Genomic DNA, 24,954 nt, shown 5'->3' with positions numbered 1-24,954 from the left:
CTACGTTTGTGAAGTTCTTGTCGATTCGCGAGTATAGATGAATCCTACACGTCGTAGCCCATCGAATCTTTCTTAAGCAACTGATACAGCGGTGGTCTGATATATAGACATCGATTGTTTTCTTTTAAATTTTTCAAAGACATAATTCTTGCTATTGAATTGATTTCCCAGCAATGGCTGCAACTGAAGGCTACTTGGCTGTATAATTTAAATGACTAAAAACCACTGCTCGTGTCGTGAAATGTAACCTTAACTCCAATGGACAATTTACCAAAAAGAAACTGAACTAAACAGCTAGATCGATTAACAATACCATGCCCAAAGAAAGCGAAAAGCCTCGAGAAAAGAAATTCAATTGTTAAAAAATCCTATTACCTAGGAACAGGATCACTCCATAGGGGCAACATCTCCTTAAAAGTCGGTCCTTGTATCCAATCCAATCGTATATTTCATGCTTGTCAGGTCCAGACACGACATTCTTAATCGCACGATCAGTTCGTCGTTGGGCATCGGCGACGCTTATACGAAGTCCTGAAATTTTTACTCAAACTCATCGCCCACTTCCACAAATGTCGATCAATAAACAAAGGTTCATCAAAATATCTGTATTCGATTATCTTGGTAGACTTAAAGCGCTTAAAATGAGCAGCAAATGATGAAACATGACGCAAATGGAACTGCCGCAGTTTTAAACAACTTAAACAATAAAGAAAACTTAACTGAATCAAGCCAATCAGTCCAAGCATTCGGGACATTTTTTGTCGCAAGTTTTAGAGAAGACAGCCTCACAAAAAGATAGAGTGCACTTGTACCACGTATCATTGCTCATGTCTAGACGTTGTACGAGCTGGACGTTAGCACGATTGAATGAACTCATTGAACTGGTCAAATTAATCCCGTAAAAAGCCGATTTTTCTTCGAACCAATTGACAAGAAAATTTTCTTCAGCATCGGTCAATCTTTGATTGTTGTTTAGAAGATGGGCGACTTTCTCCAGTTGCTTTTGATTGACGCGATTAGATTTCGGGAGTCTTTCCGACAGGGAATTGACAGCGTAGTATTGTCGATACAAATCCAGCCGTTTCAACGCAACGAACAAGTCGAAATAGTAACCAAAGCCCGAATTCGAATTTTTCTCCATGTAAAGGAATGCGCTGGAAATCTCGCACAGAATGTGTTCCACTGATGACTCGTTTAGATTAAATTCTTCTTTTTTCCCATTCTTTTTCATCGCGTATTTCTTCTTTGAATCGTTGCGCATGCAAGACATTAGGTAGATTAAATGAATCCGATAAATCAGGTCCCAACGTTGATCGCTACTCAAAGTGTTGCACTTAGAACGACACTCTAGACGAAAAAAAGTTGACTTGATGCGGTCGTCATCTTCTGTTTCCGCTATTTGCGGTTTCCATTTGTTCAGTGCTTGCTTGATTTTTTCGACAATGCGGATCGTGTCGTCCTTGACAAAGACCCATTTTACGCCAATCAAATCCAAATAAAAGGCTTTGATTTGGTCACCATAGCGGAAACACTGTCGGATCGCCTTTCCGCACTGCGGACACGAAGGGAAACGGATTTGGCGGATGGGCTCTTCACTCTCATCCTTTCGATTCACCCACTCGTCCATTTCCTTCAATTTGATCCAGTGGTCGCATTCCAGATAAATGTACCTGGGCATTAAAAGGATTATAGCATTTCGATAAGCTTTAAACACGACTTTGTCTAACTGTTTTTACCTGGATCTCTGATTGAAGTTTGGTATTTTTTTACCAGAACAAGACAAACATTTTGGCGGGCAATTTTCACCGCAGACACTGTCACATCGATGTCCACAAGGTAAGGTTTTGTGACAAGGCTCGTCACATGGCTCCCGATTGCAAAATTCGTAACAAGGATGACTGCATTTCGCGTGCTGGCATTTCCAGCCACAGGTTTTCTGTTGAAACAAATTACTATTAGGAATTTTACTACAATGCAAACTTTAAAAGACGTTACCATGCACATGGAACATTCATCGCCACATGATGCTGAACACTTTTGATGTGAGCATTGGTATCCGCAAGGTTTCTTGCACGGAGGGCACACTTTAGTGCATTTGGCTTCACACCTACAAAGAGTAATTTGATTGTAATTTGAAGTACATTACGAAATTAAAATTATCACGTACATATGCCCGCATATAAGAGCACGATTACAACGCTGAGTGCAGACTGAATGGAGTCCGCTCGCCTGGCATTCGTGACAGCGAGCGGTACATTGGTGACCGCAAGCGAGTTTTGCTCCGCAACGACCAATACACTTTGCCGCTTTCATCGTAGCTTCCACAATGGCAGTTTTATCTGCAAACCAAAAAAAGTTAAACTATCAACCAGATAAATTATGTCTGATTAAAAGTTATACCAGCATAACGAAGTCGACAGTTCCCTCGTAAATAATGACCACAAGAAAGACTTATGTGTTCCAGCTCGACTTCTTGTTGGCAGTCGTATTTGGACACTTGCTTTCCACACTCAATCGTGACTTTATGACCGCATTTCGGGACCTCCTTCTCCACCATAACCCTAAAAACATAAAAATTAAATCAAACTTGCCTCTGTGTCACAGTTGAAATTTGATTACCTGCAGTAAAAGCTATCTAGATGTATGCTAGCTTCATAGGATCCACAATCGAATGTGTAGATGTGACCGCACGGCAATTTTTTCAGTTCTTTTATAGGGCAGGTCAGCAATTGCTTCTTATTCAGCGAGACTCCACATCTAGTAGGTACACTGTGTTGACAAGCAAGGACATGTTCGCATTTCTCGTTGCAGAAAATTTCGTCAGTCGATGCGGAACATTCCACCTTGGCCGAATGATTACACGGCAATTTTTTCATTATTAGTTCACGACAGACGGGCACGTCTTTCGAAGACCTATAAGTATCACATTCGGTCATCCACGCATGACGGCAAGCACGTTGAACGGAGACGGCTTCTCGACAGACTACCTCGAACGGTTGGCAGGAACATGGCATTTCCTAGAAATTAAACATCTTCTTTATAATCAGATTTGTAAAGTTGTTGTGGAAAAGGAATAAAAATACCAACCATATAATGACCGCATTCCAGTTGTTTTGAAACTATTTGATTGCAAACATGTGCAATTGTCTGGTCGTGACAACGCAGCAAACAACAATGGCCACAATCAAGAGGGGCTCTGCATTTCGCTTTGCATTTCTCCTTTTTCTGTATTTCTCTTTTCGTGCTGTCACTCGAAATGCATGGAATTTTGACCGTATGGTTACACGGAAGCGTAAAACTAATCGAGGAAGTACAGACAAGGTTTTCATCGATGTCCTGGGAACAAGGAAACAGAACTTCGTGCCCACAGTTTAGCATTTTCAATGCCTCCGTTTTGCATTTCAAGTTGCGCAAATAAGTTTCATCTTTGGTCATCAAACAAGGAACGAATTGTAAATGCGAACAAACGGGATGAGGAATTTTGGCCAGTTCGATGCAAACAACCGAGTCGATATTGCATTGGACAGACTGCTGGTGGCCGCACGCCAATGTCTTCTCTGCAATCGCCGTACAGGTTGGTGTAGTGTTCCAGCACGCGCTTTTAACGCTGTGCCCACATTCGAGAACTCGGACGATTTCTTGAAGGCATCGTGTAAGCGGTTTAGAACACGTAATTTTCTGCGTATGGCCACATGGCATTTGTTGATCGACAGTGCGCTCACAAGATAAAATAAATGCATCCATGGATTTCCCGGGGCAAGCATACTGGAAAAGATGCCCACAATCCAGAAGACGTTCAGCGTCAACGCCACAGTCCAATTCCGTCGGATCTTCGTTGCATTTCATCCATTTCGGATGGCCACATAAAAGTTTCTTACGGACAAGCTCCGTACAGTAAGCAGCTAGCTTTTGTCGATCGTCTGCTGGCAAACCGCATCGAATTGTTTTCAGGTGCGAGCACGACATCTCAAACTCCACTTGCGTATCACAGAGAGAGGCATCAAGCGGCGTAGAGCACGGAAGCTGCTGGATGTGTCCGCAAGGAAGTTTCTTCATCTCCGGGAAAGGACAGCCTGGGAACTCGCCTTTTTGTAGCTTGGAACATGGAATTTTAAGTTCGTGCATGCACGGCTCCTTAGTCACGATCACAATCTCTTGGCAGGACACCTTTTCGGAATTTCTTGAGCAGGGCCCAGAATAGCTATGTCCGCAGGCCAATAGTTTGGTGATTATTTCGGGACAACTGCTTGTATGTAGTTCATCCGGGTGACAGATGATTTTGCAAAGGTGGTCGCACTGAAGCTCTGCGCCGCACAACTCGCGACAAAACGATCCAATAGGGAAATCACTGGACCGTTTGACCTGCGGAAAAAACATAAAATTGGATTAACTGAAAACTAATAACAATTTCAACGATTGGTGCTTACTTTACGGACGATGTCATGGTGGCGGTCACATCGCAGTGGAATCTCCTCGCCGATTTGGTCGTGTTCTTTCAACACTTTTTCCATGTCAGCCCAGACAGGGCTTGCAGTAGCTAGCATACGAATATTCCCGAGAATGTAGAGGCCGTTTCGGGCACGAGACAATGCTACACAAACGCGATTAGCAGTGCGGAGGAAGCCGACAGAATTCCGGCTGTTATTTCGCACCAGCGAAAGAATAATGACATCGTTTTCTTCACCCTGGAAATTATCGACGACCGTTATACGGACATCCGCCAGTAATGCGTAAGATTTGCGCGAATTCAAAAACTGATGAAGCTGGGCGGTGTATGTGGCTAAGATGGTTATTTGTTGGGGAGAGATTTTCTGTTCACGGATGAGATAAATAGCCAATCGGAGAGACATATCGACTTCATGACGATTGTAAAAGCTACTTCCGTCTTCCTGCTCCGGATACTTGTGATGGTAAAAGAAGACCTAAAATTTGACGTAATAAAAGAATTAGAATAACAAAGGTTATCATAAATTATTGCTGATCATACATCATGCTGCATTCCCGGAACATGGGGGTGATCGTAGACGGTAGAGTGATTTTCCAATTCTTCGTAGATGGCAGGAACGATGAGTCGCACTACTTCGGGTCGCATTCGGTGCTGGACGCCCAGTCTAACAGCTTTTAGGCCGCCCAAGATGAGACGTTCAAATAAAGACACATCCAGTTGATATTTTTTCGCTAGATCGTACACGTTTACCGACGGTCGTAGCTGCTGGTGGTCCCCTAATCATCCAAACCAAATATTAAGCTTTGCTAGTAGTTAAATGAAATTTAAACCTTACCAATCATAATCAGTTGCTGGCAATCAGGTGTCAGTGAACACACAATATGCGTTTCAAGCACTTCGGCTGCTTCTTCTACTATAACTGAACAGAAACAACACCGTCAATAAATAAAAGTTAACGAGTGAATGTAAAAAAAAAAAAAAATACGTACCAATTTTCGCTTTAAGTGACTCCAGTAGCAAGCGGTTTTTGGCTGCTCCGGTGGTTGTCATGCCGATGACGTCCGCAGTTCGACAAAGGGCTGCTAGGGCTTGGCCTTTGAGTTGATTGTACTCTTTGATTTGCGACTCGTATTCTTCTTTAGATTTGCGCAGATCCATTTCAATCATTTCCCGATAGACACGTTTCCATTTTCCAAACAACATCCAACGCTGTCTTAAGGGCATGGTCGTGATTTGGCTGCCATGAAAACTCTTCTCTAGACCGGCATCGTTTGGGATCTTTGAAAGTAAATCCCGAACGAACTCCATTCGGTGCAATTGATTGTTTGCAAAATCGATGAGCGTTCCCTCTTCTAAAGTTACTGCCGTCTTGTCAAAATGTAATTTTGGGTCTTTTTTCTCAGAGCCTTCATCAGGCGTAGTTTTTAATTTCGTTTTTTCTTGCGCTACACGAAGCTCTTCTTGAAAGTCTTCGTCATCTATAAAAATGTCCTCAACTGAGTCAATAGCGGTCAAATCGGATTCTTCACAATTGTCTTCTAGATGTTGATCATCGGCTGAATCGCTTTTATCCGCCGTAATGACAGCGAACACTTCACACATTTGGTTTCGATTTTCCATTCGCGTCTCTCGGAATACTTTGAGAAGTTGCCGGTGGTTATTCCAGCCTAACCACCATTCCAGAACATTTTCTTTACGTTTGCGCTTGACCCAATGTCTTTCGGCTTTCTCAAAGACATCGCAAATTTCAGCGCTGATGACACCTCGTCGTTTCAGGTCAGCGATTTGGAAGATCTCAGAATAAGTTTTGCGAATATTTTGTTGGATGAAACCAATTTGCATCTCCATATTGACTCGAAGCTAAAATAAAAAATTTGATTTTAATACTGCGAATTACGATTTCCATAAATTATTTGAATGATACCTTTTTCATTTTGTGAAAATAATAAAGATAGTTGGTCTCTGAATACGGTCCGTTATTCTGAGCCTCCCTGACTTTGGATTTCACTTTCAGCAAAGAGAAATTCTCCAAGATGGGCGATTTGGATTGGCTTCCAATTCTTATTATTTTATCGGTCGAACGAAGGACACCTTCCAAAAATTGATCGAGGGCATGATTCTAAACCAATTAAAAAGATTATAAAAAACACATTTCCATGATATGTACTCATTAGATACCGTACCGTAAAGCAGATGACAACAACAGGGGCTCGATCGTCGCGCCAATCTCCCCAGTAGTTCTCCCAGAAAATTTTGTTTTTAACGTGCCAATTTTGGCGCCTACTACTAATTCCGCGCGTAGAAATTTGCAATTTTGCACTTTGTTCTCCATAATTTGTTCCTTGCCAAAAGCTTTTATTGGCCAGCAACGTTTGTAGAATTCGGAGGGCTAAGAAAGTCTTCCCGGTTCCAGGTGGCCCTTGAATCAAAGCCACTCGGCTGGTAAGAGCCGTGTACAGAGCTTCGTGTTGCCTCTTGTCTAAGCCTAATTTGTTTGCATTTGGCCACGCAGAAAAATCAGCCAGGTTTTCAATGCCTAGAGACGAGCCTTCACTGTTGGGCAGGACGTAAGTAAACAACTGTGTTAGATAAGACGGAGGCGTGTGATCCGTCTGGGTGCCAAGGAAATAGGGAAGCATTGGGAAAGAATCCTTGGTAAACTTCTGCAGTACTTGAAGCACAGCTCGATAAGGCTCAAAGAATATCACTGCTTCTAACATGATGTACGTCTAATCAAACAAATGCATGAAATGAATAAAAGAATTAGCTAGATATCAAACAACAAATTAAACATACCTTCTTGAGGAAGTGGTCTGGCTCATCTAAGGATTCAATCGCTAACATAACTTGGCCTCTAACCAATTCCTGTGGGTGACTGGATGGCAGACAAAATTAAAAAGTTAAAATTAAAAATAATCAAATAAAATTTTAATATGAAGTTAAACCTGTGTGCAACGCTGGCTACGATGAGATCATTTGATGTTGGATCCCAAAGACAAACGAGCGATCCATGAATGAGTCTCCGACTTGTGATCCAGTTGACTCTCGGTAGCTGCTTAAAATTAACAGTGTAGATACGCCATGATGATTCCCGCTCCGGAACCACCCTTCGTCGATCTTGGACAAGTCCGCCTCGTTTAAAGGTGACATTTTCATATATTCGCAATTCCTGAACATCTCGAGGTTGAAATTTTCCCGAGAGTAATTTTGCTACTCCATGTCGAAGCGGCTGCACAAAATCTTCTGCCAGGAGACGAAATTGTACGTCCACGTACGTTTCCAGATCCGGATAAGATCGGCCTACAAAATTGGGCCGAAGGAAGACTTCATCAGACCGCAAAATGTCACGCTGACTAGGCACAATGTTCCATTTCGTAACATCGTCTGGTGGATCAATTAACAATTCAGACATTTTGTTTTTCTGTCCACACGAAAATTGCCGCTAAATTTAAAGCCGTAAACGGTCACACAATTTGTCCGTCTTCTTCCTCTGAAACTTAACGAACACGGGAACGGAAGAAAAACCGAAAAGATGTTCACAGTTCGAAAGGTAAACGCTCACTGATCTTCAAACTGCTGGTCTGTGATCGGGCTGTTCGGACAACAAAGCGATCAGTCCGTGGGAAAGAGGAGGACGGGACTCATCGCGCGATCACCGTCGACATGAAAGTGTTAACCCGATAAATAGGAGGGAGGGTAACGAAAAATGTTTTGTGGTCGACCACAAGACTCAAATATTAGCAGATCGAATAGCTCTCATTGCTCTAGTCTGGGAAATGTGAAACAAAATGTAATGGATAGGTGTCCATTGGCGCTACACAATATAGCAAAAATACGCAGCAACGTCAAGATCACGTTCGGGAATCTGATTTACGAGCATAATCTATCGTTCTTTCTTTTCGAGATGTAAATACTGGAAGTGTTTCGTTTTCTGGCAGTTGCAGGCCAGTCAGCGTCAGGGGTTTTTTTGTTTTCTATAATTCTTTAATTTTCATTTTCAACTAGTTCAAACTAATTTTAAAATTCAAGAAAAAAACAGAGGAGTTGTTAGAGGAAACCAAACATAAATCTCAGCGATAAAAAGGAATTTTGACTGAATAATTAATGAAAAAACGAAATGAAGTAGTGCGGGACCACATTCAAAAACAGAACTATGTACGTTACGACTTATGACATGCGACATTATAAAAAGTTAAACTTTTAAAAAATTATCTTCTAGTTTCGCGTGTCTGATACACGAAACGTTTTAGATGGTCAAAGAAATTTTTTGTTATTTTTTAAATATCAGACCGTATCAGACACGATGACTCAAAACGATTAAAATTAATTTAGTACCTTAGTGGTCTTTTGTTGATGTTGTAGGTCTTTTTAGTTGAAGTAGGTGGAGATACTGGTGGAGCCCTTGCTGGTGGAAGTAAAAGTCCAGCATCTTCTAATGATGTGTGCCGTATGGTTCTCTTCTCACATGGCAAAAGAAGAAAGCATCGTTTAGACTAAAAATTATCTAAGCTGAAATAATGCAAATGTGATACACGAGTTTAATATTATAAGTCCAAGCGCGCGTTTAAAAATGTTTCTTTCAGTCTACGCCACCCTTCTTCGCTTCCTGTAAGTGTCGCCCCATGACTATAGTAGAGCATCCGCAGCCGATTTAAGGGTTTATTGACTATTATTGTATGCAACCCACTAGCATAAGTTTGCACAAACCCCAATGAAGAGAAGACACATAAGACTTTTATCGATCATATAAAGTTGAGAAAATAAACTTAACAGCATTGAAATCTCGATTTAAAAAATTCAAAAAATGACTAAGCTACCGTTTAGCTGCACGGTTACCTATGTCAAACGTAAGGATTTAAAATCTTAAAACAATGAATTGATTGTTCTGAGCTTCTGAGCCAGCTCTGGTACGTGGAGTATTAAATGCTGTCATATCGCCCGCAATGAATATACGTCACGAATGCCCACCAGCTATTGCTTGTTGTTCTATTTACCTGCTGCCGGCGGCTACGCTTTCCTGAATAGACTATTTCTCTTACTCCCTTTCTCTTGATTTTTCCAAGTAAGTTTCCACATTATCCGTTTTTTTGTACCGAAAACAATAACGTATAAATTTTAACTTTAGTGGAATAATTCTGATTAGAAGCGCTATAAAAAAATCTCGTTCTTGTGTTTCGTTTGATCTGCGTTAAAAGGGAGGGACATCAAAATGGATTCCGTCGGGCCGGAATTGAACCAGCGACCTATGGATAACTTGCTGTTCACGAAGCCAACTTTCGTGAATCGAATCTACAGTCCACCGCTCTGCCAACTGAGCTACCGACGGGATATTTCCATAGGTAATATTATCAATGTAGTTAGTGCACACCTTACCGTTTGAGCAGACAACGTCTGTCTTCTACTGGCGACGAAACGTTTATTCCAACTGAGCTACCTGAAACAAAATAGCATTTTAAAATTTATTAGGCAACATAAAGTCTTGTTGTTTCTACTTTTTTAGTCTTTTCTTGATGCAGTAGCTTTTTTTAAAGCAATTCTGATGGAGCCCATGCGAAAGGAGGCGAAAGTCCAGTGTCACCTCATGATGTGTGCCGTACCTTCTCATCAGCCCCCACCCTTTTAATCCCTAAAAGTCCCAGTGGGACTAGCGTTTGACGTAACGCGCGACGTCCTTGTTTGCGGTTCCAGCTGGAGGAAAGAGTCAACGGAAGAGGGGGATCCGTCTTGAGGAGGAGCCGTCCACTGTGCTTCATGATCACCGACACCTTCCCATTGGTTATTCTCTCTTCGATTTCTGATATATAAACGGAGTTTTTGACATCGTACTTCATTCAGTTCTTCTCTGTTGTTTCATCAACTCCGAAAATCTTCTCTGGACAATCTCCTACAGCTCACCATCAATATGAGTTTTAGCCACCACTCGACTGAGTTCTCAGGTATTTTTCTCTAGATTCAAATGTTAGCATTGCTTCAAAATTTGCTTGTAAACTTGTAAAAATGATTCTCAACTCTAATCACCTTTTCTATTTACAGATGTCGAATTTGAGAGTTCCTCTGACAGTGGCTTATCGGTTGAATCTTTTCAAATTTCGAGTGAACTTGCTGTGTTCTCTCATCACGTCAGCGGCATTTTTCTTCCACTGGGTAGTGTAGAGCTGGTTCCCATTCAACTTCCGTGTTATCCCAGCAGCAAAGACAAATCTTCCCATCATCAAGTCAACCAAGTGCAATTTAACCACCGTCTCATCAAGTGGTCGTTGCCTCCGCCGTCCACGCCGCCAGTTCCTCTTCCAGGATGGAATGCGATGCCCTAGTATGAAATTATTTAACCATTTGTTTATCTTGCATTTTCTCATTGTCATTTAAAATTGTTTACAGTGGTTTGGAGACATTTTGGCAGAGCGCGTTTTGCTGGTTCTTTCGCCCGTTTGTATCCGCACACGGACATCTGTGGACATTGGAACCCACAGAACTTCCTCCGCTATCCGTCGAGTGGCCGTGGCATTCAACTTCCTTCTCTGCCAAAGTTCGGTTCCAGTGCAAGGTAATTCCATTTTCTTCTAATCGTTTGAACTGGGCGTTTTGTAATCTTGATTAAAATTGTCGTTATAGTGCACTAGAGGATGGACGTCGATGAAGGGGCAGGTCTCATTTTGGTTTCGCATCCGTCGCCAAGGCGACCAGGTCCTGTGTGAAGCGTTATTCAAATTATTTGGTCAAAAATGTAGCATCTGTAACCAGCCAGACTCGTTCAATGAGGTAATAATTAATTCCCCCCCCCCCTGTTTTTCGGTCAATTAATTTCATATTCGTTTGTTTTTATTTAGTCTGAATTTCTGACTCCACTTTGGTACCCCGAAGAAATAGAAAATGCCATTAGGTTGCTGGCTAGCCACGTTTCCATGTCCTATTACGGTGATCAAAGAAATGCTCAAGATATCTACAATATCGTTCGTATTCGACACAGTCAACCCAGAAAAAAATCTCTGGCGGTTCATCATGATCCCATTCGCTGTCAAGCTTGTCTCTATGGGTCTTGTGCATCCATCCCTTTGTCCAATACTTGTAAATGTTGACTTAATTAACGTGAATTTTCTAGTATATTTTCTTTGCTCGGTTTTGAAATTTAACATTTATGTTTTAATCTGAAATTGCTGTTACTTTCACATTTTCCTACTGGTTCCTTTCTTACTAAATCACGCCAAGTCGTTCAAACTTCTTAATAAAAATTTTTAAAAAAATTCTGTTACTTGTACTGAATTTCCTTTGAACGACTCAATTGTATCGTAATTACTTTTTCAACCGTATACTTTCTAACGATTTATCGTGGTGAACATATTTGAAGTAAAACTTACATTTGGCTTAGGTAGAAATTTTTTCGTCGCCAGCCTAAAAGAAATAGCGGATTGAAGTTTTCCAGCGTAAAATCGAGAAAGATTCGCGTAGATTTTATTCGCCAGGAATAAATTCGCTCATTTTTCACATGGAAGTATTTCCGTAACCTTTCAATACAATCATAATAAACTAAGCTGTAGAATGTAAAACATCGTAAAACAGTTTTTTGTGATAAATACCCTCGGGATTGACGAACGGCGTGATGCACGATGCTGGAAAACGGGCCCGAAATCCTTGAAACAAAAAAAAAATATTGCGCACCAAACTAAATTATTTGCTGGGAATATTTAAATATTTCCAATCCAAACGGAGGGTTGTGTATTACTAAACAAATGCAATTTTGCCATATTTTTAGTTGAAGTTTAAATTAATTTTAGCTTAAGCAGGGCCATCAAACTTAAATGGCTCTGGTTTCAGGTGGAAATGACTTCTAAATAACAGGCGTGATGAAATTTTACTCTCGTAAAATCAAGAAAGATTGTCGTAGAATGGATGAAATACAGCGAAAAGGAATTGTGCAATGTGCGCTTCAGCTGTCAAATTGAAGTAACCAAGGGCACAAGCCAAGACTGACAATTAAGCAACGCATCTTAACTGCTGCATCGTCATCTGACACGAGAGCGAGGCGCAGCCAAAGAATATGGAAGGCAAGCAAAGCATAACCTCAAAAATACTACTGTTACGGCTCCGCAAGGGAATCCATAGATCCTAAAAATAACTGAGCGTTTTTACGGTTTTTACGAAAATCACCTAGACGATAAGCAGGCCCTTTTCCATTAATGAGTTAATGAATTGATTTCTCTTACATTATTAATACCATATAAAGCCTACCTCTCATGAGTGAGATGTAACAATCAGTCAATTAAAGTTGACAACCTTCCATTGAAGCAAGTGCCGCAACTAAAGAATAACAGGATCGCAATAAGTAAACAAACAAGTATCCCAGTCGACGCTCTTGATAGCTTACCAAATGGCACAGAACACAGAATCCACACTAATGAAGCTCATTGAAGACGCGGGTACGCCAAGAAGATGAACGCTTAAACAGCAAATTACAGCACCAATTCGTTCTTGAAGCAAGCAGATTCCCATGATAATACAGCTTATCCATCGGATCTAAACTGAAATACTGTAAAACAATCCGTTCGATAAAAAGAGATGTTAGTAATGTCCCCCTTAAACAGGAAAAATAATAGCAACAGCACTGAGTTCAGAACAAAAATATCATCAACATTTTATCAGACGGCAATTCCTATCATGTTATTTGAGATTCATCATTTCTAACTATATGTCACTGTCGTTACATTAAAAAAGAGCCAGGCTTACTTTATTTTCATGAATCAACAGCGATGTTTGACCATTCACAATTTTTTGGTCGCGAAGTCTTGGGTTATCTCCAACTCTTCCGTCCAAGAGGAGACAGGGGACTTCACGAACTCACTTCCTGCCATTTCTGCACAAAAATGACAATAAATAACATTGAATTACCAGAAAAAAATTTCTAGACTAGCTGAAAAAATATCTTAACCAACCATATAGTAAATATAAGATTTAAGCAGAAATATCTTCCATACATAATTTACTACAGAGGATGTAGACCATGTCAATCAAGTCTAGGAAAAAATTTCAGTATCGTTTTTAGGGATACCAACAACAGTATGCAATTAACAGTGAAACTTTGTCTGGTTGGCTTACATCACATTCACATGCCAAACCCTAAGCTCATCCCAATAATTTTGAACATTTGCCAACAAGCACATGCTAACACTTTCCGAATACCCTTTGACAGAACAATATCATCAAATGATTATCAGAGTATCAAACAGCAATTCATCATGTAGAGGTTCATAATATGAATCTGAAGTTGCATTAATTAAACAAGCAAAATCGCAGTGCTTAACATGCACGAAAGCACATCTAGAACACGTGGAGAAACGCGATCACCGGTTTGCAGGACAACTGCATTCAAGAAGTTACAATCTTAATTAAATTTTTTTTTTATACTTGTTAACACTACTTCATTGCAATTTGCAATACAACATCATGAAATAAAAACCTGAGCACTACCTGACCAGCAACTACGAAGTTATAACAAGAAATAAAGCTCTCACTTGAATCGAGTCAAACTACTAAATAATTCCAGTGCAGACTGCAGACGACTTCGTTCCAGTTCCCGCTCTTTTAGTACGGAAAAAAGTTGCCAGCTATTCATAATGATCATGTTCTGAATTTGCCAAAAAAGGATCTAATTTTTTTTTTACTTGTATTTTGTCACACAAACTAAAAATCAAACGAAACAACACTGAATCTAGGGTAAACCAAACCACTAGCAAAACAGGTCGATTCGAACTATGTGAATAATAAAGAAAATATCCTGAAACGAATCAAACATTCAGTGTGGATATTTTGGAAGCCAAGACGTCCAAGGCGGGGAAGAAATCTTTGCTCACTGGCAAAATGAATGAAGCCGGTAGGACAAATCCTCTGATGGGAAGCTCGACAGTGTACACGTATTTGATGCCAATCGATTTAGCCCAATCGGCCGAGTTGCCTATATACATCCCATAAAAGGGTATATTCATTTATGCTGAAAACTAAAACTCAAAGATGAAGCAGTTACAGATTTAAATATACCTGAAGCTCGATAAAGAAGATCTACTGTAGTTCCCACTCTATAACTGAAGGCGCGAAATTTCGAAGCTGCCAGATTGGCGAGCGCCAACGTTTCGTTGTAATCAGACGGGTACTCGCGTGCATAACCCCAGGGAAGCAGAATCAATTGGCCGTAGCTGTGAAGACTCAAGTAAAGCTATCAAGGATATAATGTTTTCCAGTTAAAAAATGTGCATTAACTTTCATGCTATAAAGGCTAAATACTTTGATTTGATTGGATTTGCTTTTGATGAATTTTGAATAGGCAACAGCCTCTGGCTCAGAAAAGGCTTTGGATCCTTTGAATGTATCGGAGCAGGGATTACTGCTCGATCCTGGACCACCCCACTAAAGATATTTCGATGTAGCGAAGAGAGAATAAACATTGCAGGAAAAACTATTCTGACCTTGAAGTCAAAGTTACGGTTTAGATCAACACCTTGACACCTTGATCCTGTGTTGGACCGGGATCTTCTCCAGAGACGATTTCTCACATGGGAGTATTCATAACCTTTGAACGCAATTACAAATCGTAAACTATTAAATTGTAACTGAGTTTCTTATACTGAAATACCGTCGGGATTGACAACCGGCATGATGTACCAGTCGATGTTAAACAAAAGCTTCGCGTTTGCCGGTTCTTCGACCAGCTGTTGGATAATGTATGTGGCCAACGCGGGTGTGATCCACTCACGGGCGTGAAATCCTTGAAAGTAGAAAATATGTATAATTTCACGATATAATATTACTATCAAACTATTTGTCGTGAATCTTTTACTGTTTTTATTTACCTCCATCGATCCAAACGGCGGGTTGCGTATCGGGTTTGGACGAATTAGATATGCGAACGACATAGAGCGTCCGATTTTCGTATGAAGCGCCGATATTAATTAACTGGACAAGGTTTGGGTACGTTTCCGCCAAATAATTCAAGTAGCCGTAAATGTCGTCCAGTCGGTGATAGCTCATCCAATCCATTTTGTGAGCTGTTTTCCCATAAATATAATTGCAGCTCCGCAAAATTGAAATACAAATGATTTACCCGCTTTCGTATTGTAAGAACTAGCGTTTAAATTGGGATTCTCGTCATTAATGTCTTCCTGCAAGTCGGCGACTTTGACGACGAACGATATGTTGGCCTGATCCAATTGTTGCTTCACTTTTATTTGCGATTGTGGTGGCACAAGGACATCGATCGGGGTATTGATGGTTTGACTCTCCTGCCATCTCCACAGCTCAAGTCCTGGAAGAAATATGACAATTAATTATCGTGTTTCAAACGAGTATTTATTAAATATTATCTGCGTACCGAAATGTTCAATCATTTTCAAAACGACCTGATGTTCCTCTTTCGAAAGGGTCGTGATCCTCCAGACCTGATATCCTGAATATGAGACGGCCTTATCTTCTTCGGTTGAAACCTGATCGACGACGAACGCGCAAGTCAAAACGAGTAAAGTGAACAACAGCGACATCCTATAAGTAAAAAATGAATAATTATTTTTCAATGTATTCAATTCTCTGGGTTATAAAATACAGTTTCAGGAATTTACCTTCAGTAGTTTATTTAATATTAACGGTATAATTAATATTCGGTGGACACCAATTTTGGGAAATCGTTTCGGCTAGCAGTCCGAGAGTAATGTAGATTATTCTTTAGCCAAACGGCCTATTTTAAGCACAAGCTGACACAAGCTATTTAGTCTACATTATTTCAAACGGCAAGCATCATATCGTTTGCCCCGCCTTATTATTCAGTCACAGCACATATTCCAATTCGTAAAGCAACGAGGCCAAATCGAATCACCCAATGCGGATGTGATGGCCAGCCTTATTCTACTTTTTCCACCATGGCTGGTGGGGAATGGATCCAGCGAATATTTGCTTTAGAAAATAATCTGCGTTCGAGTCTGGAATGTGTTATACAGGTACACAGTACGTTAAGTAAATATAAAATGCATCTCTGCGCATAGACTGAGCCATTGCAGATATACCTGTGCCAGATGTTTAGCTCCAATAATAGCCAAAATGTCTAATGAAGCCAACACGTCCATGGAAGGTAGTGTCAATAGGAGAGCAAATTATTTACCAAGCCAATGCTGCTCACGCTATTAACCATAATAAACACCTGCTGTATTTATTTTACACCAGGTGAATAACATATTCTATTAATCTGTACAGAACTTTGTCCGATATTACCAATTGCTATAATTCCTATGCATCAAATAATAATATAGATACATATCTACTTTGTTGTCGTATGGCATATAGAAGGGAAAAGGTAATTTTGATTAGACATGGAGTGTGGCTACTTCAGCAGCGAAAACATCCAAGGCTGAAAAGAAATCCTGGCTCACAGGCAAAATATTCGAAGCTGGCAGGATAAATCCTTTGGCGGGAAGTTCAACTGTATAGCAGTACTTGATGCCAATTGATTTGGCCCAATCTGCAGAGTTTCCTGTGCAGTATCATAACCATCAAATGATTCAAACATGTCTAGTCGGAAAAAACGATCAATAACAAGCGTACCTGAAGCTCGATAAAATAGGGCCGCCACATTGCCAACTTTGAACTTGTAGCGCTGGAAAGTTGACGTGGCACTTTTAGCCAGTGCCAACATGTCGCCATAGTCGGACGGAAGAGTAGCGGAATGGCCCCAAGGAATCAGGACCGCCTGGCCAAAACTGTGTAACGTCAAATAAAGCTTCGTCGAAAACAAATTGTTCATTAATTTATTGTGAAGACAAATAAGAATATACTAAGAATAAATTACGTTATACTTTTATGAGATTAGATTTTTTTAGAATGAAATTTGAGGTGGCAATGGATTCCGGTTCGGAGAATGCCTTTATTCCTCTGAATGAAATTGTGCATGGATCTGCGTAGGAGCCACGATCACCCCACTTCGGACCAACAAATGTGAACATTTTTATTTATTTATTTGTTTTAAAATGAGGATTCAATAAAAATCGCTCACCTGGAAACCAAAGTTCCGATTCAGATCAACACCTCGACATTTTCGCGATCCCGTCTCAGATCGACTTTTCCGCCAAAGCCGATTTTTGACATGCGAGTACTCGTAACCTTTTTGAATTAAACGGAGATTTTTAAAACGGAGAATGGGATCGATAATGAATGATATTGTTGCCGTACCATCTGGGTTCATGACGGGCATAATATACCAATCGGCGCTGAGCAAAAGCCCCTCGTTTGCCGGATCTTCAACAAGTTGGTGGATGATGTATGTGGCCAACGCTGGGGATATCCACTCTCGAGCGTGAACCCCTGAATATCAATTATAAGAATAACAGCACTTTCATAATTATACGAAAAAGATTGAAATAACAAAACACCTGCGTCAATCCAGATGGCTGGTTTTGTGCTGTCGGGAATGGAAGAAGGGTGTGAGATGTGAACGACGTAGAGCGTTCGGTTCTCATACGAAGCGCCGATATTGATCAACTGGACAATATTCGGGTATGTATCCGCCAAATAATCCAGGTATCCGTAAATGTCGTCCAGTCGGTGGTAACTAGTCCAGTCCATTCTATGAGCCGTTTTGTTGTCTATAAAATACAAGTATATTAACTGCCTAGTCTACATGTCAATATTTTTCCCATTTCCCTAATAACGGATCTGTTACATTTTTCATATCTTTATAATGTTACCAAAGGTAGAATTTAAAAACCAGCTGTTATTATTAGCAGTGACGGGGTTTTCTTCGTTGATGGCGGTTTGTAAGTCACTGATTTCGACGACGTAAGACACGTTGGCTACGTTAAACTTTCGTTTGATTTCTGTTTGGATTTGCGGCGGTACCAGAACGGTATACTCGGTATTCGCGCCTGTAGTAATATCTTTCCATATTTCAGTTTCTATAGTTCAAAAGAAATATTTTCTATAGATACATGGTATTTTTGTGTAATGTTTGAAATTATGCATCTCACCGTAACTTTGAATCGCTCTAAAAAAGTTGCTATTCTCATCTTTCGTACGTGGCGTGATTCTCCAAATTTGAAATTTTGAATAAGATACATCCTTCTCTGTGTGAGATGCTTGGCCGAATATGAAGCAACCCACGACGAATGCGGTTAACATCAGAGAAATCCTGACAAAGATATTACAGATGGTGTAGGTATAAAAATATGATTCTATTTGGCGGCTATAGTCACAGCGCTAAAAATATACATGCATAGGGCCACAGCCACACGGTGATTGTGGAATTTGATGGCAACAATTAATAATGTTCTAAATGGAATTTGGGATAACGGATTGTCGAAAAAATCCTACCGATTTCTGGCATTGAGAGGCATCATCCTGGCAGAAGAAAGTGTTGTCGAGTAACGGTTTACGCAACGGCTCGTTGGAAACTTACGCAAGACGACGCGGTGCAGCCTACCCATATTGTTCTCCTTATGAAAGAAAGTTCTCCCATCTGGCACACCATACAATTCCATATGCACAGCATACAATCCGCGTTGCAAGGAAAAGTATATATATATACTTCTCATCCAGTTGTGGACGTGAAGCATACTGGCGAGAATTTCTCATTTCATTTTTACAGCATTCAACACGCTCCAACGAGAAAGTGAAAACGAACTGTGTGCTGAATTTCTTTTGATTCACGCTGCGTTCTAGGACGCAACTCGTAATGTATTTTGATGGCCCCGTGCTACTTCCATAATTAAAAATTCAAGACTATCTTTGGCAAGATCGAGGATATTTCTATTCTAAACTTCGCCCATGTATTTCACGCAATGCAAAATTCAGTTGGACAGAAACCAGAAAATTCAATGCCACCACCACCTGGTAAAATGTAATTTTGACGGGTATCGCGGGTTAAACTTTCAAAGTTGCTATTTTAGTAGCAAAAACATCCAGCGCAGGGAAAAAATCCTGGGCCACCGGTAAAATGTCCGAGGACGGTAAGAGAAATCCGTATGTGCCGCTGTCGGCCAGCTCGAAAGTGTAGCTGTACTTGATGCCAACCGATTTGGCCCAGTCATCCGAACCACCTATATATGCACAGCAATGAATAATATTTTAATTTTTGAATTATGAAAGATGGAGTGGAAATTATATACCTGCAGCCGGGTAGTAAAGTGCGGCTGAATTACCAACGGAAAATTTGTATTTGCGGAATGTAGAAGCGGCGCTTTTCGCCAGTGCCAACATGTCGGCGTAATCACTGGGATAAGCCACGTCATACCCCCACGGAACTAAAGCAGCCTGCCCGTAACTGTGGATAGTTAGATAAAGCTACAGGGAAAAAATAAAAATGTAACATTAACGTAGATACATTAAAATATTAACACAATTTTACTTTAATTTGTTTGGCTTTTCCCAGAATAAAATTGGAAGTGAGTAGAGTCTCTGGCTCCGAGAATGCTTTGGTTCCCTTGTAGATATCCGAACACGGATTGGTGCTCGTTCCTAAACCACCCCACTACAGCATGATGTCATCGCATGCAATACAAATAATTAAGAAACAAACAAATCAACTGTAAATAATGACAATGTTAGTTATAACCTTGTAACCAAAGTTCCGGTTCGGATCAACACCTCGACAGCTGGATAGGCTTGACAAGGAACGAGTTTTGCGCCACATCCGATTGGAGACGTGCGTAAACTCATAACCTTATAATAAAAATTGATATTGTCAAATTAAATTGGATTTTACAATAAAAACATAAGGCTTATGGAAATAAACAATACCATCGGGATTCATGACCGGCATGATGTACCAATCAACGTTGAGCAAAAGTTTCGCGTTCGCCTGCACTTCGACGAGCTGTTGGATGATGTAAGATGTCACTGCTGGTGAAATCCACTCTCGGGCGTGAATTCCTTCAAGTCATTATTATTCATTTAAATGTATAATATAGATTAAATGAATAATTATTGGGTATATTATTACCTCCGTCGATCCAGATGGCGGGTTTTGTGGCGTTACAAGAAGAGTTAGAAATTCGAAGAACGTAGAGTGGCCTTTTTTCATAAGAGGAGCCGATGTTGATTAATGAAACGAGGCCGGGGTAAGTGGCATTCAGGTAACTCATGTAACCGTAGATATCGCCCAGCCGATGGTAGCTAGTCCAGTCCATGTTGTGAGCTGCCGATTAATAAAGTTTGATTTGCTAACATTCATTTTTGGCAAGCGTTTTAAAATTAGTTACGTTTTATTCCTACCTGATCTTGTGTTAGAAGAACTGGCCTTGGTATGGAGGTTTTCGTTATCGATAACAGCTTGCAAGTCGTTGATCTTGATGACATAATTAATATTGGCTTCCATCAGCTTCAGTCCCAATTCTTTCTGGTATTGTACTGGAACTAACAAATCCGTTTTGGGGTTATTGGATCTGGCTTCCTTCCACACCTCGAGTCCTTCACAAGAACGGTATAAAATTTTTAACACCTGTCTTTAGTTATACTTGCAGTCTTGCAGTACGTAATTTAGTTGAGCGATTTAATAGTTTAGCCTACCGTAGTGTGATATCATTTTTGATAGACCATGGCGTTCTTCCGGAGAACTAATTGTGATTGTCCAGACCTGAACTCCTGAATAAGAGACATGATCTTCTACCGGAGTGGCTTGTCCAATTAGCAATACGGAACACAGAGTGATTGCGACAAACAGTATACGCATCCTAACGAATAAAATTGAAACGAAATATTATTACTTTTTTTTTTTTTATTTACTCACATCAAAGACATTATAAAGGAGGAACGTCTAGGTATTTTAAAAATTTACTTTTCTTTCTACGCAAATGAGATTTGGTTAGGAACGAATGAAACGTTCGACATGCAGTGTAGTTTCAAACTTAAGTGACGGGGTTTTATATATGCTGAATACATGGCACAGCGTATGAGTAAATACAGTTGGTAATCGGTTAGATACGTCCGAATGTGTGACGCATTTCACCCAGATTTTTCACCTGTATTAATTCACGGCATCTGTACACGAACAAGGAAAGAGAGCATTCAGCGTGCATTACGAGCCATTAATTGACGCAATGATAAAATGTGCTTATGCTATGATATAACCATGCTATAATGCTACAATGCCGAGACAAAATTTTCATTACCTTTTTTGGACATTGCATGTTTTGATGGAAAGGAGATCGATCCCTTTTTGGAGAGCAATCAAGTAAAAAAAAATTTCAAAAATTCCTTCATCGTTGTTCTTCAACAGATGGCGCTGATCAATTAGCTCACAACAACAATTTTTAGTGGTCTAAAATCAACCCATGTCTGACTGCACAAGTGCAATATATCGCACAAGTCGTGCGCCACTTTTCCTCTCGCGCTTCCCTATTACGCTAGTGTCGTCTGGTGGGGAACGGCGACAACTCGTTTTCTGTCAACACCATTCTGCATGCAAAAGGACTAATGTACTGCTCATGTAATCTAAATTGTTTTTTTATTATTAATCTATGCATTTTAAAGGTACTACATCTTCTAAATCCCTAAAAACTCAGTGAAGATGAGACTAAGGTTACAAGAATTACACCATTCCCCCCTAAGTCTCAGGAATACATAGACATTTGCAGCAGTGTGTATGTGGTAAGCAAAAAGAATTGTTGGTGTACAGCATAAATACATTTTCCCTTTATAACCAGGAAAGATTATTATACCCCATGCTTCAATTGAATGGACTACCAGCATATTTTCTGAATATATGGAGTGGTAGCAGATGCAACACGAAGAAGAAGCTGTGCATTTGTGGAATTTTGTGATTCCGAGTCAGCTGCCAAAGCTGTCACAGTAAGTGTTCTTTACATATTTAGGCAGTAACAATTAATACCTAAACGGAGACAATGCTGAGAGCTCATTCAAAAATTTTATAGGAATATGCAGCCTCCAGCGAGTATCATGTATTGACTGAAGATCCAGGGCAGTCATGTAGTATTCAGGTGTTTGATGCAGAGTGTGTAAACTACTTTCTAATTGAACAATTGAAAGTTGTTCACTTTACCTTTTTTATTTATTTTAATTTGATTTTGTTCTTACAGGAGCCAAGACGAAAAGGGGGACAAGAAGAAAACGAGCACAAAACTAGACACGGAAGAACCCTGGAAGAACCCCTAGACACTGTAGTTCCACGGTGCGGCATGCTCAAGAAAAATGCTAAATGCTACAATGAGAAATACAAATTCGTTAAGACACTTAACATGCCTGTAGTGTATCCATGTAATACATAATAAAAGACAACAATAAAAGCTATAAATTATAAATAATGAGAATTCACTAGTTAGTTAGACGGTTTTTTATTTCAAATTTGGATTCCGCGTGAAAAATTGAGTGTAGTGTAATTTTTTCCATTATTTTAGGAAGTCTGCATAGATCGAGCGTCGGCGTGAGAAACCGTCCGGCGTGAATTACGGGGGTTAATGCATATAAGATATAGTTTTTTTAACTCATATTCGGATTCCGCGTCAAAAGTTGATCATTATTCTTATTTTTCGTTATTTTTGCGTTATCCTGCATAGCATGATGAGCGTCGGCGTGAAAAACCATCCGGCGTGAATTACGGGTAGATGCATATAATATAGAGTTTTTTTGAACTCATATTCGCATTCAACGTTGAAAGTTGCGTAAAAACTATCACTTTATTATTATTGGCGGAAGCCTGTAGTGTATAGCGTGCTTTACGTGAGCGTGAGAAACCGTTCGGCGTGAAATAACGGTAGATGCATTTAAAAAAGTCGGTATTTGACTTCATATATGGATTCAGCGTTTAAATTTGAGTATCAGGTGTTAATTTCATTATTTAAGGGGGGAATTTGTCGTTTGCGACAAAAAAAAATTTCGAAAAAAGGTCGCCTAGATAATTAAAGAGAACTGCGTCGTTTTGTTTCTATGAAAAAATTCGTCAAAAACGAATAACTCTTGCAGGCTGCCTCTAAAAATGATGAAAATCATGAAGTAGACTCAACTTTTTACGCTGAATTCAAAAATGATTTGAAAAACTGGCTATTTTATATGCGTGTACCTGTAATTCACGCCGAACGATTTTTCACGCTGACGCACATCGTGCTGCACAGGATAACGCAAAAATAACGAAAACAATTAATTAAGCTAAACTTTTTACGCGGAATCCGAATATGAGTTCAAAAAAACTCTTTCTTGTATGCGTGTGCCTGTAATTCACGTCGAACGATTTTTCACGTTGACGCAAATCATGCTAATGCAGGCGTCCGCCAATAGTAATCAGATGAATGTTCTTACTCAGATTTTCACGCGGAACCCGAATATGAGTTCAAAAACACTGCATTTTATATGCATCTACCTTTAATTCATGCCGGAAGATGTTTAAACTGACGCTAGTCATGCTATGCAAACTTCCACCTATGAAATAGGGAAAATACTGCATTAATACACTCCATTATCAACGCGAAATCCTAATTTGAAATATAAAGAGTCGATCTTTTGTTGATAGTGAACAAACTAATAAATTCTCATTTTTTGAACTATCACATATTTTTTATTGAAGTTTAATACGGGTACACTACAAGCATTGGTGCGTGTTTAAAAATTTGAATTTATCACATAATATTTAAAATGTTTCTTGAGCATTCAACAACACACGGAACTTGGAAATGATCTGCCTGCTTCCTCCGTGTCTAGTTTTGTGCTCGTTTTCTTCTTGTCCCCCTTTTCGTCTTGGCTCCTGTAAGAACAAAATCAAATTAAAATAAATAAAAAAGGTAAAGTGAACAACTTTCAATTGTTCAATTAGAAAGTAGTTTACACACTCTGCATCAAACACCTGAATACTACATGACTGCCCTGGATCTTCAGTCAATACATGATACTCGCTGGAGGCTGCATATTCCTATAAAATTTTTGAATGAGCTCTCAGCATTGTCTCCGTTTAGGTATTAATTGTTACTGCCTAAATATGTAAAGAACACTTACTGTGACAGCTTTGGCAGCTGACTCGGAATCACAAAATTCCACAAATGCACAGCTTCTTCTTCGTGTTGCATCTTTGAATTTAGTATATGCTACCACTCCATTTATTCAGAAAATATGCTGGTAGTCCATTCAATTGAAGCATGGGGTATAATAATCTTTCCTGGTTATAAAGGGAAAATGTATTTATGCTGTACACCAACAATTCTTTTTGCTTACCACATACACACTGCTGCAAATGTCTATGTATTCCTGAGACTTAGGGGGGAATGGTGTAATTCTTGTAACCTTAGTCTCATCTTCACTGAGTTTTTAGGGATTTAGAAGATGTAGTACCTTTAAAATGCATAGATTAATAATAAAAAAACAATTTAGATTACATGAGCAGTACATTAGTCCTTTTGCATGCAGAATGGTGTTGACAGAAAACGAGTTGTCGCCGTTCCCCACCAGACGACACTAGCGTAATAGGGAAGCGCGAGAGGAAAAGTGGCGCACGACTTGTGCGATATATTGCACTTGTGCAGTCAGACATGGGTTGTCTA

General features: G+C 39.9%; 5 protein-coding genes, 2 long non-coding RNA genes and 1 other non-coding gene across 9 annotated transcripts; 2 read left to right on the top strand and 6 right to left on the bottom strand.

Annotated features, from left to right (window-relative positions):
* Positions 1-590: 590 nt before the first annotated feature.
* LOC124199538 (NFX1-type zinc finger-containing protein 1-like) lies at positions 591-8,366 on the bottom strand. Its single transcript, XM_046595371.1, has 15 exons — positions 7,393-8,366; positions 7,244-7,322; positions 6,631-7,176; positions 6,372-6,566; positions 5,437-6,307; positions 5,283-5,366; positions 4,988-5,223; positions 4,428-4,922; positions 3,088-4,362; positions 2,620-3,017; positions 2,401-2,561; positions 2,168-2,339; positions 1,996-2,107; positions 1,737-1,936; positions 591-1,670 (listed from the first exon to the last, which is right to left on the bottom strand). Exons 1-15 carry the CDS (start codon positions 7,857-7,859, stop codon positions 734-736), a joined length of 6,228 nt encoding a protein of 2,075 aa, XP_046451327.1. The 5' UTR covers positions 7,860-8,366; the 3' UTR covers positions 591-733.
* Positions 8,367-9,656: 1,290 nt separating this feature from the next.
* LOC124200635 lies at positions 9,657-11,523 on the top strand. Its single transcript, XM_046596900.1, has 5 exons — positions 9,657-9,786; positions 10,481-10,760; positions 10,826-10,991; positions 11,060-11,206; positions 11,275-11,523. The coding sequence occupies exons 1-5, from the start codon at positions 9,657-9,659 to the stop codon at positions 11,521-11,523; spliced, it is 972 nt and encodes a 323-aa protein (XP_046452856.1).
* On the bottom strand, positions 9,663-9,773 carry Trnay-gua. The gene is made up of 2 exons: positions 9,737-9,773; positions 9,663-9,698 (listed from the first exon to the last, which is right to left on the bottom strand). It is a non-coding gene; the product is annotated as a tRNA-Tyr (tRNA).
* A 2,565-nt stretch (positions 11,524-14,088) lies between the features above and the next one.
* Positions 14,089-16,298, bottom strand: LOC124200015 (carboxypeptidase B-like). The gene is made up of 9 exons (XM_046596103.1): positions 16,048-16,298; positions 15,804-15,970; positions 15,537-15,737; positions 15,286-15,480; positions 15,069-15,200; positions 14,902-15,005; positions 14,720-14,842; positions 14,477-14,651; positions 14,089-14,393 (listed from the first exon to the last, which is right to left on the bottom strand). The coding sequence occupies exons 2-9, from the start codon at positions 15,967-15,969 to the stop codon at positions 14,227-14,229; spliced, it is 1,263 nt and encodes a 420-aa protein (XP_046452059.1). The 5' UTR covers position 15,970; positions 16,048-16,298; the 3' UTR covers positions 14,089-14,226.
* A 307-nt stretch (positions 16,299-16,605) lies between these two features.
* LOC124200012 (carboxypeptidase B-like) lies at positions 16,606-19,036 on the bottom strand. The gene is made up of 9 exons (XM_046596097.1): positions 18,785-19,036; positions 18,442-18,602; positions 18,163-18,369; positions 17,848-18,060; positions 17,648-17,779; positions 17,472-17,578; positions 17,275-17,397; positions 17,024-17,198; positions 16,606-16,952 (listed from the first exon to the last, which is right to left on the bottom strand). Exons 1-9 carry the CDS (start codon positions 19,024-19,026, stop codon positions 16,786-16,788), a joined length of 1,527 nt encoding a protein of 508 aa, XP_046452053.1. The 5' UTR covers positions 19,027-19,036; the 3' UTR covers positions 16,606-16,785.
* Positions 19,037-19,219: 183 nt separating this feature from the next.
* On the bottom strand, positions 19,220-21,379 carry LOC124200014 (carboxypeptidase B-like). 2 transcript variants are annotated; one of them, XM_046596100.1, is made up of 9 exons: positions 21,246-21,379; positions 20,978-21,141; positions 20,684-20,878; positions 20,412-20,606; positions 20,210-20,341; positions 20,025-20,131; positions 19,818-19,940; positions 19,579-19,753; positions 19,220-19,509 (listed from the first exon to the last, which is right to left on the bottom strand). In XM_046596100.1, exons 2-9 carry the CDS (start codon positions 21,138-21,140, stop codon positions 19,334-19,336), a joined length of 1,266 nt encoding a protein of 421 aa, XP_046452056.1. In that variant the 5' UTR covers position 21,141; positions 21,246-21,379; the 3' UTR covers positions 19,220-19,333. The 2 variants fall into 2 exon arrangements, with proteins under 2 accessions (XP_046452056.1, XP_046452058.1); XM_046596102.1 differs by having other exon boundaries at positions 20,978-21,173; positions 21,246-21,319.
* A 358-nt stretch (positions 21,380-21,737) lies between these two features.
* On the top strand, positions 21,738-22,731 carry LOC124200020. Its single transcript, XR_006877123.1, has 5 exons — positions 21,738-21,885; positions 21,941-22,057; positions 22,114-22,258; positions 22,342-22,421; positions 22,507-22,731. It is a non-coding gene; the product is annotated as an uncharacterized LOC124200020 (long non-coding RNA).
* Positions 22,732-23,955: 1,224 nt separating this feature from the next.
* Positions 23,956-24,954, bottom strand: LOC124200021. Its single transcript, XR_006877124.1, has 5 exons — positions 24,801-24,954; positions 24,629-24,745; positions 24,413-24,572; positions 24,250-24,329; positions 23,956-24,164 (listed from the first exon to the last, which is right to left on the bottom strand). It is a non-coding gene; the product is annotated as an uncharacterized LOC124200021 (long non-coding RNA).

Source organism: Daphnia pulex, chromosome 8, assembly GCF_021134715.1.
Source record: "Daphnia pulex isolate KAP4 chromosome 8, ASM2113471v1".
Classification (NCBI taxonomy): domain Eukaryota; kingdom Metazoa; phylum Arthropoda; class Branchiopoda; order Diplostraca; family Daphniidae; genus Daphnia; species Daphnia pulex.
This window is presented reverse-complemented; position numbering and strand designations above follow the sequence as displayed.

Excerpts from the sequence above, each read along its gene's own strand:
- LOC124199538 (XM_046595371.1), bottom strand. The coding sequence starts at position 7,859 with ATGTCTGAATTGTTAATTGATCCACCAGACGATGTTACGAAATGGAAC. Across the intron at positions 5,224-5,282 it reads CCAGCAACTGATTATGATTG|GGGACCACCAGCAGCTACGA; the intron begins GTAAGGTTTAAA and ends TTGGATGATTAG. Across the intron at positions 3,018-3,087 it reads TGGAATGCGGTCATTATATG|GAAATGCCATGTTCCTGCCA; the intron begins GTTGGTATTTTT and ends TTTAATTTCTAG.
- LOC124200635 (XM_046596900.1), top strand. The coding sequence starts at position 9,657 with ATGGATTCCGTCGGGCCGGAATTGAACCAGCGACCTATGGATAACTTG. Across the intron at positions 10,992-11,059 it reads AAGTTCGGTTCCAGTGCAAG|TGCACTAGAGGATGGACGTC; the intron begins GTAATTCCATTT and ends TTGTCGTTATAG. Across the intron at positions 11,207-11,274 it reads AGCCAGACTCGTTCAATGAG|TCTGAATTTCTGACTCCACT; the intron begins GTAATAATTAAT and ends GTTTTTATTTAG.
- LOC124200015 (XM_046596103.1), bottom strand. The coding sequence starts at position 15,969 with ATGTCGCTGTTGTTCACTTTACTCGTTTTGACTTGCGCGTTCGTCGTC. Across the intron at positions 14,843-14,901 it reads ACCGTAACTTTGACTTCAAG|TGGGGTGGTCCAGGATCGAG; the intron begins GTCAGAATAGTT and ends AAATATCTTTAG. Across the intron at positions 14,394-14,476 it reads TCTTCTTTATCGAGCTTCAG|GCAACTCGGCCGATTGGGCT; the intron begins GTATATTTAAAT and ends GGATGTATATAG.
- LOC124200012 (XM_046596097.1), bottom strand. The coding sequence starts at position 19,026 with ATGCTTCACGTCCACAACTGGATGAGAAGTATATATATATACTTTTCC. Across the intron at positions 18,370-18,441 it reads TAGAGCGATTCAAAGTTACG|AAACTGAAATATGGAAAGAT; the intron begins GTGAGATGCATA and ends TTTGAACTATAG. Across the intron at positions 16,953-17,023 it reads CCTATTTTATCGAGCTTCAG|GAAACTCTGCAGATTGGGCC; the intron begins GTACGCTTGTTA and ends GATACTGCACAG.
- LOC124200014 (XM_046596100.1), bottom strand. The coding sequence starts at position 21,140 with ATGCGTATACTGTTTGTCGCAATCACTCTGTGTTCCGTATTGCTAATT. Across the intron at positions 20,607-20,683 it reads TTCTTCTAACACAAGATCAG|CTCACAACATGGACTGGACT; the intron begins GTAGGAATAAAA and ends ATTAATCGGCAG. Across the intron at positions 20,342-20,411 it reads CGCCATCTGGATCGACGGAG|GAATTCACGCCCGAGAGTGG; the intron begins GTAATAATATAC and ends AATGACTTGAAG.